The 18566-nt window shown below is 41.2% G+C and overlaps 1 protein-coding gene across 1 annotated transcript; it reads right to left on the reverse strand.

The window, feature by feature from the left end:
• Positions 1–11243: 11243 nt before the first annotated feature.
• Positions 11244–18090, reverse strand: LOC142103479 (transmembrane protein 272-like). The gene is made up of 7 exons (XM_075187529.1): positions 18052–18090; positions 16369–16438; positions 15044–15064; positions 14439–14498; positions 13856–14032; positions 12589–12743; positions 11244–11841 (listed from the first exon to the last, which is right to left on the reverse strand). The coding sequence occupies exons 2-7, from the start codon at positions 16403–16405 to the stop codon at positions 11710–11712; spliced, it is 582 nt and encodes a 193-aa protein (XP_075043630.1). The 5' UTR covers positions 16406–16438; positions 18052–18090; the 3' UTR covers positions 11244–11709.
• Positions 18091–18566: the final 476 nt, after the last annotated feature.

Genomic DNA, 18566 nt, shown 5'->3' on the forward strand with positions numbered 1-18566 from the left:
GCTATCCGCAGACCGCTGACTCTCATCACCTCCTCGTTTCTGTTGGACATTTCTCCTCACTATAGCAGTGGTACAACTTGCTATCGCAGACCACTGACTACCTTCACGTGTCCTTTGTCCATACAGTTCCTCGTGTATTACTATCTCCATATTGCCAGTGCTGCTAGTCATAGACTTTCCTGAGCATCTCATCATCTGCTATTTCCTGTTCCGTGATCACCCTGCTACCAGAGTACCATATTACCACCTATACTGCTCTGGTAAGCCTATCACCTGGTGATCCCTGGGTAAAGACTCCTAGTGCCCGTGACAGTAAGATCAGGCCATGACAGACCCAGATACGGAACCTACCGCTAAAGAGATGCTGCAGCATCTGGTCAGCCGTGTGGAGCAACAGGATGCTCGCCAACAGCTGTTACTTCAATGTTACCAATCATTAACCTCCCAAGGAACATCTGGACAGACTGTTACAGCTAATATTGAAGCTCCTGTGCTTTCCTCCGTTTCCCCAGTGCCATCCCAGGTGTCTACAGCTCCTACGCTTCACCTGCCTACTCCGTCAAAATATGACGGGGACCCCAAAACTTGTAGAGGTTTCCTTAACCAATGTTCAGTCCATTTTGAACTCCAACCTCAAAATTTTTCTACCCATCGTTCCAGAGTGGCCTATCTTATCTCATTGTTTTCGGGTCAAGCCCTGGCTTGGGCCTCCCCCCTGTGGGAAAGAAACGATCCAATTCTACAAGATAGTGCCAAATTCATTTCCACGTTCCGAAGTGTGTTCGATGAACCAGGTCGTGTGACCTCCGCTGCTTCCAGCATTCTTCGTTTGCGACAAGGCTCCCATACAGTAGGACAGTATGTCATTCAATTTAGGATCTTAGCCTCTGAACTTCAGTGGAACACTGAAGCATTAGTTGCCGCCTTCTGGCAGGGGCTCTCCGATAAAATTAAAGATGCACTGACTACCCAAGAGCTTCCTTCGTCACTAGAAGATTTGATCTCTCTTTGCCATCGTGTAGATATGAGATTTCGTGAAAGAGAGTCTGAGAAAACAACAGCTGTCAAAGCACCTCTTCGTTTAAACCCTCAATTTCGTCCAGCTCCATCCTCTGTGATTCCCATGGAGATAGGACGTTCCAAATTATCTTCAGAGGAAAGGAAACGAAGAGTAAAGAATAGACTCTGTATCTATTGTGCTGATTCCACGCATATGCTCAGCTCTTGCCCTAAGAGATCGGGAAATGCCAGGCCCTAACTAGTTCTGGAGAGGTGAAGTTAGGGTCCCTGGAGTCCTCTCCATTGTCTATGAAATCTAAAGTCTGCGCTTTTGATGTTACGATTTCCTTTGCTACCAAATCCTTTGAGTCACAGGCATTGATTGATTCCGGAGCAGCAGGAAATTTCATTTCTAAATCACTAGTGAATCAATGGTCCCTACCAGTGATCACTTTAAAAACACCCATTACTGTGACGGCTATAGATGGATCACGCCTCATCAATGGTCTCATCACCCAGAGTACGTCTCCAGTAACCCTTCAGATTGGTGTACTACACCATGAAGAAATTTCGTTTTTAATTCTTCCAGTTACGACAAGTCCGATTGTCTTAGGCCTTCCATGGCTTCAGTGTCACTCTCCCCAGATTGACTGGCGCACCCCTCAAGTTACGTCTTGGGGGTCTGAATGTCACCATCGTTGTCTCTCTCAAGTTATTCCTCTTAAAGTACAGCGATCTTCCATCTCATCTTCCTCCCCGGGACTCCCTCCTCAGTATGCTTCATTTGCCGATGTGTTTGATAAAGCTCAGTCTGAACGTCTTCCTCCTCATCGTTCTTGGGATTGTCCGATCGACCTTCTACCTGGCAAGACTCCTCCCAGGGGTCGGGTCTATCCTCTCTCGTTACCTGAAACTCAAGCCACATCTGAGTACATACAGGAGAATCTCCAGCGTGGGTTCATTCGACCTTCCACCTCTCCCGCTGGAGCTGGGTTCTTCTTCGTCAAAAAGAAGGATGGATCATTACGCCCTTGTATAGATTTTCGTGGACTCAACGCCATTACTATCAAGAATCGGTATCCCATTCCGCTGATCACTGAGCTATTTGATCGCATCAAGGGAGCTCGGATATTTACTAAGTTGGATCTTCGTGGTGCCTACAATTTAATTAGAATCCGTTCCGGTGACGAATGGAAGACCGCGTTTAACACCAGAGATGGGCATTACGAATATTTAGTAATGCCCTTCGGGCTGTGTAATGCCCCCGCTGTTTTCCAGGGTTTCATCAATGAGATCTTTCGGGACTTATTATATGTATGTGTCGTTGTCTACCTAGACGACATATTGATCTTCTCACAGGACCTGCCTTCTCATCACCAACATGTGGCAGAGGTCCTCTCCAGACTACGGAAAAACTCGTTGTTCTGTAAATTGGAAAAATGTTCATTCGAGTTACCCCAGATTCCATTCTTGGGGTATATAGTTTCCGGAGTTGGCCTGAAGATGGATCCAGACAAAGTAAATGCTGTACTACATTGGCCTCAGCCAACTACTCTTCGTGCCATCCAGCGTTTTTTAGGTTTTGCCAATTACTATAGACGCTTCATTCAAGACTTTTCATCCATTGCATCTCCCATTGTGGCCCTAACTCGGAAAGGGGCTAATACTAAGCAATGGTCATCTGAGGCTCTCCAAGCCTTTCAAATCCTCAAAGAGGCCTTCTCGTCTGCTCCCATTCTGCGACAGCCTGATGTGACACTCCCCTTCTTCCTAGAAGTAGATGCCTCTAATGTGGGCTTAGGAGCTATTCTCTCTCAACGCTCGGAGCAACAAAAATTACATCCTTGTGCCTTCTACTCTCGGGGTCTTCTGCCCGCAGAGAAAAATTATACTATCGGGGACAAGGAGTTGCTGGCCATCAAAGCTGCATTAGAGGAATGGAGATACTTGTTGGAAGGAGCTCGCCATCCGGTGACGATCTTCACGGATCATAAGAACTTGTCATATTTGCAATCTGCTCAATGCTTGAACCCTCGTCAAGCAAGATGGTCTCTTTTCTTTTCCCGTTTTGAATTAATTATAACCTTCAAACCAGCCGCTAAGAACAAGAAAGCTGACGCTCTATCTCGAGCTTTTGTGACGTCCTCTGATGTAGAAGAGGTTCCCAACCATGCTATTCTAGACCCCAAATGTATTTCTCTGGCTGCTTCATCCACCAAAATGCTACCATTTGGGAAGACCCTTGTGCCTCCTACTCTGAGGAGGAAAATCCTTTCGTGGTTCCATGCCTCTCGTTTTTCTGGACACGCCGGTGAACACAAGACCTTTGAGATTCTCTCTCGTAGTTACTGGTGGCCTTCAATGAGGAGAGACGTCAAAGAGTTTATTGCTTCCTGTGATTTATGTTCTCAGTTCAAATCCTCCCGCAGAACTCCAGCAGGGTTGCTGCGACCACTACCCATTCCGTCCAAGCCTTGGACCCATATTAGTATGGATTTCGTTACTGATTTGCCACCAAGTAAGAATCACAATACTATTTGGGTAGTGGTAGACAGATTTTCGAAGATGGCCCATTTCGTCCCTCTGTCCGGTTTACCTTCCTCGTCTACTCTGGCTGAACATTTCATTAAAGAAATCTTCCGCATCCATGGATGTCCGTCTGAGATTGTGTCGGATAGAGGAGTACAATTCGTTTCCAGATTCTGGCGGGCCCTTTGTAAAACCTTGGGCATACGATTAGCACTCTCATCGTCTTACCATCCGCAATCTAACGGACAAACGGAACGAGTCAATCAAGATCTTGAGACTTTTATTAGGATGTTCTCTTCAGCCAACCAAGACAACTGGGTAGAATTGCTCCCTTGGGCTGAATTCGCCCATAACAACATGTACCATGAGTCATCATCCAAAACTCCATTCTTTGTGGTCTACGGTCACCATCCGTCTTTTCCGGAATTTCCTGCCCTCCCGCCCACCCAAGTTCCTGCTGTGGAGACTGCTTGTCAAACCTTCAAAAATATCTGGTCTCAGGTCAAAACCTGTTTAAAGAAGACATCTAATAAATATAAGTCTTTCGCAGATAAGAAGAGGCGGGCTATTCCACCACTAAAAATTGGAGATCGTGTCTGGTTATCTACCAAAAATATTCGTTTGAAGGTTCCATCTATGAAATTCGCCCCTCGTTTTATTGGTCCATATAGGATCATTCAAGTTATCAATCCAGTATGTGTTAAACTTCTTCTTCCTAAGAATCTTCGGATTTCCAATGCCTTCCATGTGTCCTTGCTCAAACCTCTCATCATCAATCGTTTCTCGACTCCTCCCTCAGCACCGCAGCCAGTTCAAGTTCATCAGGAGGAGGATTTCGAGATTACTGAGGTATTGGATGCAAAAATTTCGCGAGGAGTCCTCCGTTTCCTCGTTCATTGGAAGGGCTTTGGTCCTGAAGAGCGTTCATGGATCAAAGCTGAAGATCTGAATGCTCCTGCCCTTCTGAAGAAGTTTTATTCCAAAAATCCGGACAAGCCCGGTTCCAGGCGTTCTGTGCCCACCTTTAAAAGGGGGGGTACTGTCACTCACCGGACTGTGAGTGCTTCTTCCCGGACATTTAGGAACCGTGGCCGTCCTCCATCCTGAGGGTCTGCGCATGCGCAGCCCTTTCCTATACTTCAGTGTATGTCCCTTTAACTCAATTGGCAGATCAGGCAACACTCCCTATATTAAGCACCTGTGGTCAACACCACGTTGCCTGATCTTGGAGTCTCATTCCCCATGAGTCTCTGAAGGTGTTCCTGTGTTTCCTCGTTTATTCAGCCCAGCTGATTCCTGTGGTTTCCAAACCACTTCTACCTCTGTGGTTTCCAAACCACTTCTACTACTGTGGTTCCCATACCACTTCTACCATCTACTGTATCATCATGACTGTGAGCTGATTCCTATCCGCTGCCTCCGTGCACTACAGTCTTCTAACCACTTCAACTCTACCTTGTATCATTGGGACTGTTAGCTGATGCCTATCCGCTGCCTCCGTGCACTACAGTCTTTCATTCACATCCACTCACCTGTTCATGATTGTGACTGCCAGCTGATTCCTACCCGCTGCCTCCGTGCACTACAGGCTTCAACCTGCAACTCGTCTGTGTTTCATCATCGTGACTGTTTGGCTGATTTCTATCCGCTGCCTCCGTGCACTACAGTCTTCAACCTGCAACCCGTCTGTGTTTCATCGTGACTGTTTAGCTGATTCCTATCCGCCGCCTCTGTGCGCTTCAGTCTTCAGCCCTTGTCAACTCTCCCGTGTTTCCTTGAGTCTGCTGCCACTATTGCTACCCGCTACTCTCCGTGATCAACTGTTCCAGTTCAACTCTGCTCTGGTGTCCCATCGTTACTGCACCTGCTGGTTGCTATTGGCTACCTCCGTGTTCCCGCAGAGACCCGCTGCTGTTACTTCTCAGCGCTACGCATCCATCTACTGCTGATCCGCTCTCCACGCCTTCCTGGGTTCCCTGCTGGTCTACCTACCTGTGCGCTGCACCTGCTAGATCACCGCTTCACCCATCCAGGGACTTTGCATCCTGCCGGCCTCCTGCCGTTCAGGTATCTCTGCACTTCTGTCTGACTGCCTTCTCCTGAACCACGGTATGCATACTTCCCATTGACTGTGCTGTGTATTGCATCCCTTGCTGGACTGTGTTGGTTCTCCTCTGGAGTGTACTATCCGCTGAGTCTATTGCCATCATTGACTGTGTTATCTCATGCTGGATTACTTCAAGAGACTTTCTATATTGGCAGTGTTGTTCAGTCATTTATACATTTATATTGTGCATATTACTGTGGATCAAAGTCAAGGTGCCCGTGTATATATTGTGTTGCAGTCTCTCCCCGTGCACCTCCTCACATATATATTCAGTGGTACAACTTGCTAGTGGCAGACCACTGACCCCTGTTTCCAGTTTCACCTGCTCCAGTATCCTCTCACATAGCAGTGGTACAACTTGCTAACGCAGACCACTGACTCCCCGGATACCTCCACTTGGATTCCATTCCTTCACTCAGACAGCGGTACAACTTGCTATCCGCAGACCGCTGACTCTCATCACCTCCTCGTTTCTGTTGGACATTTCTCCTCACTATAGCAGTGGTACAACTTGCTATCGCAGACCACTGACTACCTTCACGTGTCCTTTGTCCATACAGTTCCTCGTGTATTACTATCTCCATATTGCCAGTGCTGCTAGTCATAGACTTTCCTGAGCATCTCATCATCTGCTATTTCCTGTTCCGTGATCACCCTGCTACCAGAGTACCATATTACCACCTATACTGCTCTGGTAAGCCTATCACCTGGTGATCCCTGGGTAAAGACTCCTAGTGCCCGTGACAACAACCCAAAAGGCATGACTAGATATTCATAGTGTCCATCCCTGGTGTTAAAAGCTGTCTTCCATTCGTCTCCAGCCTTGATCCGAATAAAGTTGTAGGCGCCACGAAGATCTAGTTTAGTGAATATTCGAGCTCCCTTGATGCGGTCAAACAGTTCGGTAATTAACGGGATAGGGTAGCGATTTTTGATGGTAATGGCGTTAAGGCCTCGATAGTCTATACAAGGTCGTAATTACCCATCCTTCTTCTTAACAAAGAAGAACCCCGCTCCAGCAGGAGAGGTGGACGGCCTAATAAACCCACGATGGAGATTTTCTTTGACATAGTCAGACATCGCCTGAGTCTCTGGTAAGGACAGAGGGTATACACGACCCCTAGGAGGGTTCTTGCCAGGTTGTAAGTCTATCGGACAATCCCAAACCCGATGGGGTGGAAGGCGTTCTGACTGGGCTTTATCGAATACATCCGCAAAGGAAGCATACTGTGGAGGAAGGCCGGGCGGACAAGGTGCTATAGAAGATTTATTTATTTTTACTGGAACAACTCGAGTCAGACATTTGTGATGACAATTCGGACCCCAGGAAATGACTTGCGGAGTGTTCCAGTCAATCTGAGGAGAATGGAGTTGAAGCCACGGAAAGCCAAGTACAATAGGACTGGTAGTAACGGGAAGGCCAAAAAAAGAAATTTGCTCTCGATGTAAAGCTCCGATTTGAAGGGTCAAAGGAATGGTACATTGAGTAATAATTCCATTGATAACTCGTGAGCCATCTATAGAGGTGACAACAATAGCTGTTTTTAAAGGAATCACTGGTAAGGAACACTGACACACTAGGGAACTTGAAATAAAACTTCTGGCAGCACCATAGTCCAGAAGTGCTTGAGACGTAAATGACTTGGTAGAAGTGGAAACAGTAACAGCGAAAGAACAAATTTTAGAGTCCATGTGACATGGAGAGGATTCCAGGGACCCTAACCTTACCTCTCCGGAACAGGTTAGGGACTCGCGTTTCCCGACTTTCTGGGACAAGAGTTCAGCATATGAGTAGGGTCAGCGCAATAGATACGGAGTCTATTTTTCACTCGTCGCTCTCTCTCCTCAGAAGTTAGTCTAGAGCATCCTATCTCCATGGGTTCAACAGGAGGTGGAAGGTGACGAACTCGAGATGTCGGGTGAATGGAGACTTTAGATGAACTTTCTCTTTCAGAATCTCTTTCTCAAAATCTCATGTCTACTCTGTGGCACAGAGAAATCAAATCATCCAAGGAAGAGGGTAACTCTTGTGAGGTCAGAGCGTCTTTTATTTTGTCAGCAAAACCCTGCCAGAAGGCAGCTATCAGCGCCTCACTGTTCCATTGGAGTTCAGAGGCAAGTGTACCGAATTGGATTATGTACTGGCCTACTGAACGGGATCCTTGGCGTAGTCTGAGAATACTGGAGGCAGCAGAAATAACACGACCAGGTTCGTCAAAAATTCTTCGGAAAGTTGAAATAAATATGGCACTATCTTCTAATAATGGGTCATTTCTTTCCCACAGAGGGGAGGCCTACGCCAGAGCCTGTCCGGAAAACAAAGAAATTAGATAGGCAACTTTAGAGCGATGAGTAGGGAAATTGTGAGGTTGAAGTTCAAAATGAATGGAGCACTGGTTGAGAAAACCCCTGCAAGTTTTCGGGTCTCCATCATATTTAGCGGGAGTAGGCAGGTGTAGCGTAGAAGTGGTAGACACCTGGGATGGCACTGGGGGAGAAGAAGACACTGGAGGATCAACAGTAGCTGATACAGTTTGCACAGGGTCCTATCGGGCGGCTAGGGCCTGAAAACATTGGAACAGCTGTTGCTGCCGAACATCTTGTTGTTGAATCCAAGTAACCAGATGCTGCAGCATCTCCCTAGCTGTTGGTTCCGATCCTGGGTCTGTCATGGCCTGTTCTTACTGTCACGGGCTACTTCAGTGCCTAAATTTAAAGCGGCGCTGCCTTGTAAAGGGAAACTTCCGTTTACAAGGCAGCGCCACTTTAAATTTAAGTGCTGAAGACGCCGAACTCGCGGGTGTTGAAGAACCCGGAGCTTCATACATTTACCCCCTGGTCTCATTGAAAATGTTCTTGCAGACTAAGATAAAAATCTACATTTATACCCCTTGATCTAATTTCCCAGTTGAATTGAACACTGATTTTAAAATCCCTTGCAGAGTAGTTGGCTACCACTGTACTGAGCAGACAGTGGTATTTAGAATGGAGACAAAGCTGAGACTAAAGGGTAAATGTATCAAGCAGCGAGTTTCCGACGGTTTGAAAAGTGGAGATGTTGCCTATAGCAGCCAGTCAGATTCCAGTTATCATTTATTTAGTACAGTCTACAAGATGACAGATATAATCTGATTGATTGCTACAGACAACATCTCCACTGTTTCAAACCCGAAATTTGGTAAATATACCCCCAGGAATATGAAACACTGTGTTGTAAGACATGCAGGTGTGCAGATAGACTTTGCAGAAATTAGGTTGTTGGATACTATTTGCCCTCTTGTTTTCCCATTGGATAGTTGAGAATGTCGGAAGTGTAAAATGGGATTTTTAATGCGTGAAAAAAAGTTAATGTACTTGGTATTGGATCCATTAGACTTCTTTATTACTATCCTTTTATTTTGAAAGTCATAATATTACATAGCACTTTACATAGAGTAGATCATGATATTAACAGTACATATATTGACATGAAACATACGGTAAAGATGGTCCTGCCCATATGAACTTACAATTATAAAGGTGTGGGTAATGTTTGCAAATGTAAAGTAGCTGAATAGCAACTGCAGCTGTAGGGAAGGTGTGTGTGAAACATTATCAGCCACCAATATTAGAGCAGCCATTGGCAAAAGTCATTTTTGTGTAGCTTAATGTGTTGTGGTATAATATTTCTTTGGTATTCACACAGACTACATCCAGGGCTTAGAATCTAAGATCCATCCAGATATTCACAAGACGCACTCTTTCTTAGCTGCTCAACACCCAATAGAAATTGTCTCATTCATGGTTGCTTACAGGCCACTAAGGGGAACAGGTGCTACAAATATACAAAGAAGAAGGAAGCACTGTGCTTACAATGGGGCTGCAAGGATGATCTATTTCTGCTTCCCTCCACGCTATCACAATAGTCATATCTCTGGCTAACAGACTATGCAGATCCGGGAACAAGTATAAGGCTACATTAAGCGCTGTATTTAGAAGTTCAAATTCAAACTTATACTCATCTCTTATTATATTTTGCATGTCAAATAGCGTACTACAGTAGAAGAGAGAATCAAAAATTGATGGCTTGGCCATTATGACCTTGAGATTGACTACATATGTAAAGAGCTCTAGTGCCTTAGGGAACATAATAATGGACTTGCAATGCATATTTTATTATTATTGTTACAAATTGTATGCTTAATATTTATTTCATTTATTAATTAAGAATACCAGTTCCACACTAACCAGCATATCATATTTGTAGTGCCTACACCTGATTTATTAAGGTAAACCATGTAATTGTATCAACTAACCGGTCTTCGCCCTGGTTCTTCCTTATATAAATATAAACAGATTGTCTTTTTAGGATTAAAGCGTTCTTTTGGCCCAAATAAAATCAGGCATCTCATACTAATCGTACTGCTACACAGTGCATATTTATCTTTTATTTAATCTTTGATTTGGTGACACATGTATATGTTGATGACAAGGTCCAGTTTAAAAGCTAATGTTCTAGACTAATCTAGTAAAGAGAGAGCTAGATACAGTTGGTTCAAATTGGCTTATTTTCATGCTAAAGTTAAGTATGCTTTTTGGTTTCCTTTTTAAAAGTCTTTTCTGGATTTTTTGTAACATCTGGTTCTTTTTTTTACAAGAACCAGAGCTGAAGATACCTCTAGTTTTGATGCAACAAGCCTGGATTTGTGGAAAGAACACATATGTCTAGACTTAGGGTGACAAAACTGCAGCTCCAATAGGCTATTTCTTCAGAATATCACTCTTTTTCTCTATGTATGCCTGACAATAGAAAACTAATGATCACTTAATCAAGGAAGAATACATGTATTTGGTCTCTTCACATGGTCTCTGCGATGGTGTGGAGGTTGGACTATTGAGCTCTGTAACCATATATATTATGGGATGTGTGAGTGAAAAGAAAGTAAAGCTTGGGTCTGAGATGCAGTTCTTACAACTAAAGGTTGGAAGGACCCAGAAAAGAAATAATAGGATGATAATAATAATAATACTATTATTAATAATAGTAATAATAATAATAACCAGTAAAACAGACAATTGAATACAAACACAAAGCAACATGAATTTATTAAATGATTTTATTTATCCATTAATTTAAATGAGTGAAAACAGTAAAGAGCAATTTACACAGACACCAGTGACAACGTAAATTGTAAATATATACATGTGGTAAAACCATAAACAAGGTTTAACCAGTCTGGCTGCTCCAAGGCACCACATGGTCTGTCTCTGTAATCAGCATGGATGGCACTGCCTATCAGTTACCTTTAGTATGAATCTCCCCTTCTTTTAACAAGTAGGCGGAAGTGTTACATTCCCATGGGCTCTACACATTAAGGTAAATCTGGGTGTAAGTCTTTGCTCATCCATAGGTGTAACCAGGAACTTACACACCCTATGTATGGAGTTTTGTAATAACCTCCCCACTTTTTTGGCCATATTCTTTTTCATCAATCCATGCCCCTCTATCACCATGCTAATTCACCCAATGCTATGACGACTGGGTTACAATAGAACAATATAACATTTGTAAAAGTGCTGTAGGGTGGCATTATACACTTATATGTATATATATATATATATATATATATATATATATATATATATAAAACAGACACTGAGATTTACCCTACCCTACAACCTAGCCTTTGAAGACTTTTCTCTAAATTTTATCCTGGTAATAGGCCAAGTGCAGTCATATAAAATGATAAAGAGACATTCTATGGAAATTCTGAAAAATAAGCAACTGTAATTGTGGGCCCAAATACAAATATATAATGGTATATTGTTCTAATATATATTTGATTCTAACATGCTATTCACTGGTAATTTATAGTGTATTTGTTTTCATAGCAGGAGGTAAGCATCAATAACATAGAATATATACACAGAATATACCAGGGAAAATGAGTTGTTTAAATAAACATCATATATGTTGTAAAAAAAATCCTTTAAATACTCTAATGTGATCGCCTCCATATTTTGCTGGCTTTGCTGCAACAATCATGATACTATTTTAGATTTATTATAAATACAATGATCTGTTCTATAAGTGCTTAAGCCTTTTCAACGCTGCATTGTGAACACTTACAACATATGCAGCTTTTCAAACAACTGCTGCACTGGATACTCTTGCAGCACTTTAAACAGTTGCATAGCTCAAAACACTTGAAAAATCCAGTGAAACACTGTAATAAAACAAGAAAATGAGTTACAAAATGTTTAGGGATATGAAGCACAAATATACAAGAAGATATTTAGCAATATGTGATGGGACCAGTGTACAGGGTTAGACTGATCACTACCAGGGAATATACAATGCCAAACTTAAATAGTTCTGGAAGTATGTCTGACCAGAGGAAAACAAGGAGATCATGCAAAAGTGACATTAGTTCCCCATGTCTGATAACAATTGCAAAATATATCTATATACTCTATAAGACATTATGGAACAGTTGTTTGAAGAATACTTTATAAAGATTAACAAGTAGAAGACTTTTCATCTTGAAATTGGCCCCACACAGGACAATTCTGCCCACTGGTGCAAGTGCAACATGTATGTGACTAGATTGGAGGAGATCCGGCCATTCAGGACCCTCAGTCTGTGTGGTTGAATCACTTCTAGCATCGCTGGGGCCAGTTAATTTGGTTGTTAGATAAAAATCAGTTTCAGACTGCTTTCTCCAACAGGTCTAATAATGGTTCACTTGATTGTTATTGGATTATTATCAGACATCAAGATCATTTTTTGGCTACACACTCTGTGACATTAGGAGAGTTGTATACCCCCCCAACATCTAAAAGTGCAAAATCAAGACAACATAAGTCCTGCTCAAACCCCATTTTCTAATCCTCATACTTATACAGATGTACACATCACAAAATATTATACAGCCACTCAAAAAATGTAATGTCAAAATCAAGTAAACACTTACTGAATTCTCACAGCAGCAACAGGCAATGAGGCTGCCAATGATTCCAAGACCAATAAAGAGGTAAAAAATGATCAGGATGGAGAAAGCAAAGAGGTACATGCCATTGTCACAAGCCCTGTTTTGTGTGGGGTAAATTCTGAACACCCACACACTGCCTGAAAAATGAAACACATTGTCAATGCATTAAAATATTTGTTAAGCAGTATATGAACAGTTTGTGCAGCTGTATAAAAAGCTAATAGTAACAAGTATAAATACATATGTAACATATGGAGAAACTTCCCTATACTGAAGATGCGTAAATGTTGTGGCAGAATTACTGCCAGAGCAGCCTATTCAGTCATTATGGGTCTTGTAAATTAGGTGTCCCAGTGATTCTGGTTTATCCACTATGGAGGCTTCTGCTCTACTGAGCATGTCCAAAAAGGACTTCACTGCGCATGTGCCATTGCCCGTGCATATGCCAGCCCAGTGCATACTCAGAAGAACAGAGTAGGAGGCCTTCAAAGCAGATCTCCCTTTCCCCCATTTTGCCTGTAACACTATAGAATGGTACAGGCCTGCTTAAAGGCTAACTCCACCAATACACGGGTTTTGGTGCTTTGATGGAGTTAGCCTTCGGTACATTAACGCCGTACAATAACTGTGAGGAAAGTCCCCAGGATGTCAACATAATGTGGTGGGGTCTTCGTCTGTCTCCATGTGCTGTGGCTGTGTTGTCCTCAACACAAGTTGATTATATCTGTTACTAGGGACCTTCTGTCTCAGCATGACCAGCTTCTAACATGCATCTCTGTGCAGCCAACCTATGGGGGCTTAAAAAACATTACATCACAGCAAAGGGTGAGTTCTTAGGAACCGCCACACCACTTTGACTGTAAATTGGGCATGGCCGTCTACCTTCTGTTTTATCTCCTTGTATGTAATTTTTTTTATTTTATGATCCCCTCTATGTACAGCAATCATAATAATAATATCATGCGACTCGTTTTGTGTGAATGCACCCATTTGTATGGGTAGGTGCAAAGATTTTCATGGAAATAAGGTGGTGTCTGCTGGAGTGAAAACTCTTGTACCATCTGATGGGAGGAGATTGGCGTATCAGGAGTGTTCCTTGCTAAGTGTCGATTATTCTTGTACGTGTACCTAGTTTAATATTTAAGTGAAAAAAAACAAAATGTGATTTTGTGCAACAGGTTTATTTAGCATGTGAGCTGTAACAATAATTATCACATCTATTATAATTCTGCATAAGGCATTTTCTTACCTGCAATAAACCAGGCAAAGAGGAAAAGAGCAACAAGTATATTGAAGACTTTTCTGACGGTGGGAAGACAACAGTCAAATGGTAAGAATATCCAGTATGCAAGACCGAATGCCCCCGCGACAATCATGAATATTGGAATATTAGGTTCTTGGTTGCAATTATTTATGTTTAAAGCACCTAATGGTGATAGAAAGGAAATATAAAAATACCATAGGAATAAAATATTAACTGAGCAAAATCATCATCATTATATAGTCCACCCTAGGAGTGAAGGGATTAAATGACAGCGATTTTTTAGTAGAAGATAAAATTTGTAATGCTTCATTTTAAAGCAACATGATGGCACAGTGGTTAGCATTGCTGTCTCATATTGCTGGGATCATGAGTTCAATTCTAACCAGGGCACTATCTGTGTGGAGTTTCTATGCTACATGTGTTTTGCATGGGTTTCCTACTGCCATCCAAACACATATGTAAAGTTAATGATTCAATATTGTCTTGAAAGCACTGTGTAATATGGTGGTGCTATATAAATAAATGATAATAATCCAGTTACATAGAAAATGTTTTCTTTTCCACTTACCTACGACAATCAATGCAATGCAAATTGCAGTCCATATTAAGGCAAATATCAGCTCAACCACTAAAATACAAAACAAACATTGTTAATATATTATTAATCCTCTATATTGAACACAAAGTTGCAAACTATCTGGAACTAAGTAGCTCCTCCACCTCTACGTGCAGCTGTTTTTCCCAGGGCTTTGGGGTTTGTCCCATACCTCTGGAGGAAAACCGGGGAGGGGTGATATTGTGGAGGGATAGTTGGGGCTGTGAGTGGGAGAATCAATTCAGAAGCCACAATCACGGATATTACAGACTCTGATTGTTCCTTCTGCTCACACCTCCATTCACAGCCATTACAAAAAATGTAATGGTAAAATGTGTTCTGTCGTTTAGCAACTGTATGGACAAGCACAGGAAGGATTTCTAAGCTTGCTTTCTACAAATACTTCTAATAGTCCAAACCTAAAAACCTTAATTTGTATGACCAATATGCCACTTCATATTCCTCCACTACATGACAAATACAGTACAGACGTGGATGTGAGAAGACACATAGCACTGCAGTAACAATATTTCATCAAAGTTTCATTATTTAGATTGAAAGGGTTATATTATACTTACAAAACTTGCAATTGCAGCAGCCTGAAATGTGAAAAGAAAGCATTGTAAGATTTTTGCATACTGACAGTTTTTCTTATATTTTTAGTGTTTTAGCTTTTTTCTACCCGTAAATCTGAGTTCCAATCTGATGGTATACAATAGACAAACGGATTGTTGCACCATTATTTGTTAGGAGACTGTTGCTCAGTATAACCAGTATCAGTTGTATCTAAAGTTTTGTGTATGTGAAACGCAAAATAAATATTGAATATCTATCAGATTTTTTGAGGTGTTACTACCAAATTAGATTGATTACAAATCTTAAAGAAACATCATTTGTTTAGTGTAGTGCACTAACAGATTCATAATTGTATCCTTTTAACTAATGATACTGAGTTCCATTTCTTTAAAAAATAACCTTTATTTCTTATATTTAAAAATGTGGACATTAAAATCAGTGAAATAACAACAAAAGTGAAAAAGTGACCTAAATGTGCTACTTAAAACCCCTGAGTATACCTCTAATCCCTCTATTATTTATTACCAATCTGATGGTACAAGCTTTCCTTGAGGGACAGTGTAAACTAATAGTAACCCTTGACATCTTAATTATTTTTTGTCGTTTTGTGAACGTTATGGATTTAGTCTGTGAAAAAGAAGATAGTCAGTAGCATAACTCCTAATATTGTCCCTTTCCAATATGTGAACGTGCAGGGCCAGTACTAGATGCACTAGTGTACCCTGCCTGGAGTTGGTGTATGCGGTGTGCCCCTTTGGCACTGTATGGCATATGCATAGATGTGGCTCTACTGAGCATGCACTGCTCCAACATACCTCAGCACTTGTTCTGATAGCTGCTCTGTTATCTACAGAGAAGGGACTCTGAACTTAGGTTGGCGCGTCGCCAGGGCCAGAAAAAAAAAATTGTAGCAGACATGCTGAAGGGGCACCTAGCGCCCTCCTGTCTCATTTACTGGGCTTACTGTGTTCTGCTGGTCCTGTGTGGGAGCAATGTCATTTTGGGGCAAACCATGCCAACCCTGGCATACCTAACTCCCCTTCTCAAAAACACCCCTGCATATCTGCAATGACCAGTAACAGGAGTTTGCATCTCAAATGAGGTTAATAGTCTGCTGTGGCATGTAATTTCATTGCCATTTAGCAGGGCAATTTATTGATAGACTTCAGTAACTTGCAATGTAAAGCAATGTAAAGCAGACTTTCTCAGCAACATAGATGCATGCAGTGAGCAAACTATGAATGTTTTCATACAAACCAATATACTACAACATAGTCTCCCAATTTCATGCCTTATTTTGAAGTATAATTTACTGTCAAATACTTACGCTCGCTTAGCTTTTCTGTAGCATCTCCTCCTGCCATAATGACTTCTGTAGATCCCTATATCTTCTTTTCCTAATAGAGATTTTAAATTGTTATGATGTATTATTATTAATGTTTTAAATTCTAACTTGTGTACACACCTAACTGTTTTAATCCTACCACAAGATGGCAATATTTAATAAACATAAAGGGTTTCATTTAGGTTTAGGAGAAAATCCAGCCAAAAGGTACAAATTTGCACCCAAACAAATTATGTTGCGATGCAAAGAGTGCATAGTGTGTAAATACTGCCTGCTTTTGCGTGTAGCACATAAATACAGGGAAGCTTTATTTTTACAATTCATTTTGAGCTGGGATGCACCCTCTCCCAACTCTAAATTTATCTACACATTTTAAACTTGCTGGATTTACTGTAAGTGAAGCCCAATTTATTCACATGTATTTTATTAGAAATCATAAATATTATTGCATTATTTTATGTTGCTGTCTTCCTCTTTTATTAAGTTATGTAGGCTTCTTGTAGCCTGTAGATATTACTGTTAGCTGTGACACCTTTTGAAACTGCTTAGCAAAATATTTTGCAAGTTTTGTTGCAGAACTGGCCTACAGTGTTCCCAGTCTTAAACCAACCACATCACACAACCAAATGAAGTGACCATCGTCGTCTTAGCTGTATTCAGTAGACTAGACATTCAGCTAAATAAAAATATATAGGTTTACAAGTACAGTGTAGAATGGCACGTTGCTTTGTAGAACTCTATAATAATATTACAATTGTTTAACCAATTTCCCAACGACGTACACTTAAGATTTTGAATATATATGTTTCTGTGTTTTTTGATGCACATGCATCTTAGCAGACTTCCAAATACAAATTATTACCAGACAGCATTATAAATACCAAGAAGCACTAACAAAACTATACAATAATAGGCAGTATATAATTGAGCACAAACATGGGAGATTAACTAAACTGGATAAAAAAAACAAGGGAAGAGAGACAAGGGGAGTTTGGTCCACACACTGAAGAAGCTTAATCCAAATGTAATGTCCAGTTTAAGTCCGTAGATAAAATGTTGCTGCTTGCTACTACTTCACCCCTAAGCAATAAGTATTGCAAGGCAACATTAAGCGACATATTAACACATGAATAGTCATCAACCTTTCCAATACAGTTTCCAGCGGCATTTTGCTGAAAGCACACCAAGAAATATCACACATGGAGTAAAATGGACGCGTAAAACAATATAACTGTATTACTGCCTTTTCCTTGCCATATTTCTAGTTTTACATTATATACAATACAAATTTAGAATAGCTACTAAAAATGACATTTAGCATAGTGGGTCAGATTTGTAATATGTCAAATTCCCCCAGGACTTGATTTACAAATGTAGTATATTGGCCACTGCTCCTATGCTATAGCAATATATAGTGACATATAGCATCACATAGAAGCACATAATACTAAAGAGCAGTATACAACAGCATAGGTATTGCCTGTGCCCCCTATGGTGGATGGGTCTGGTAAATGTCACACAAGCTGTATCCAGACTATAACCTTGAAACGTAGCACTAATAGCAAACCACTACAAGAGTCCATACTAGTTTATAAATAACTGTAAATCAGTAACTCATGTCCTTCTTTTCCTCTCAATAATGCAAGCAGTATATGAAACAAATACCTGTAATGATCCTCAGTGTTAGCCCAAGCAGCTACAGTGCCGGTATGTAATGATTACTGTGCTAGAACTGTTCTATTTATATTAATTTGTTAATTGTCATTCCTCTAATTTATGAAGATATGTTAATTTCTCTGGAATGCCAACAATCAGCAATGAATGTATGCACTCAGTCTTTGGTCACATTATTTAAAATAATTGATACAGTGAATTCCATATTCAATCTACAACAAATTCTGATCTGTGGAGTCACCTTTAGGATTTCATAGGCACATGGATATAAATGGACTCCTAACTTGTGAATGCCCTTTTGACATGTGACATAGAGGAAGAAAAGTGATTTACCAGTTCATTCTAAGGAAGCACAAATAGATTGGAATGACTAAATCTGGCCATATGCACTACACACTATTTAGTCGGGTTGACCGCACACATAAACGCACAATTGTCACAAATCTGGTTGGCTGGTTGTACAAACAGAGTAAAAGTGCACATTGCCATCTGATGACCACACACAG

Source organism: Mixophyes fleayi, chromosome 10, assembly GCF_038048845.1.
Source record: "Mixophyes fleayi isolate aMixFle1 chromosome 10, aMixFle1.hap1, whole genome shotgun sequence".
In the NCBI taxonomy this organism is placed as follows: Eukaryota; Metazoa; Chordata; class Amphibia; order Anura; family Limnodynastidae; genus Mixophyes; species Mixophyes fleayi.

What these genes read in the sequence shown, in the direction of transcription:
- LOC142103479 (XM_075187529.1), bottom strand. Translation starts at nt 16,405, where the DNA reads ATGGCAGGAGGAGATGCTACAGAAAAGCTAAGCGAGC. An exon ending in CTGCTGCAATTGCAAGTTTT is followed by an intron (nt 14,499 to 15,043) that starts GTAAGTATAATA and finishes TTTGTATTTTAG; the next exon opens with TGGTTGAGCTGATATTTGCC. An exon ending in CATTGCATTGATTGTCGTAG is followed by an intron (nt 14,033 to 14,438) that starts GTAAGTGGAAAA and finishes TATCACCATTAG; the next exon opens with GTGCTTTAAACATAAATAAT.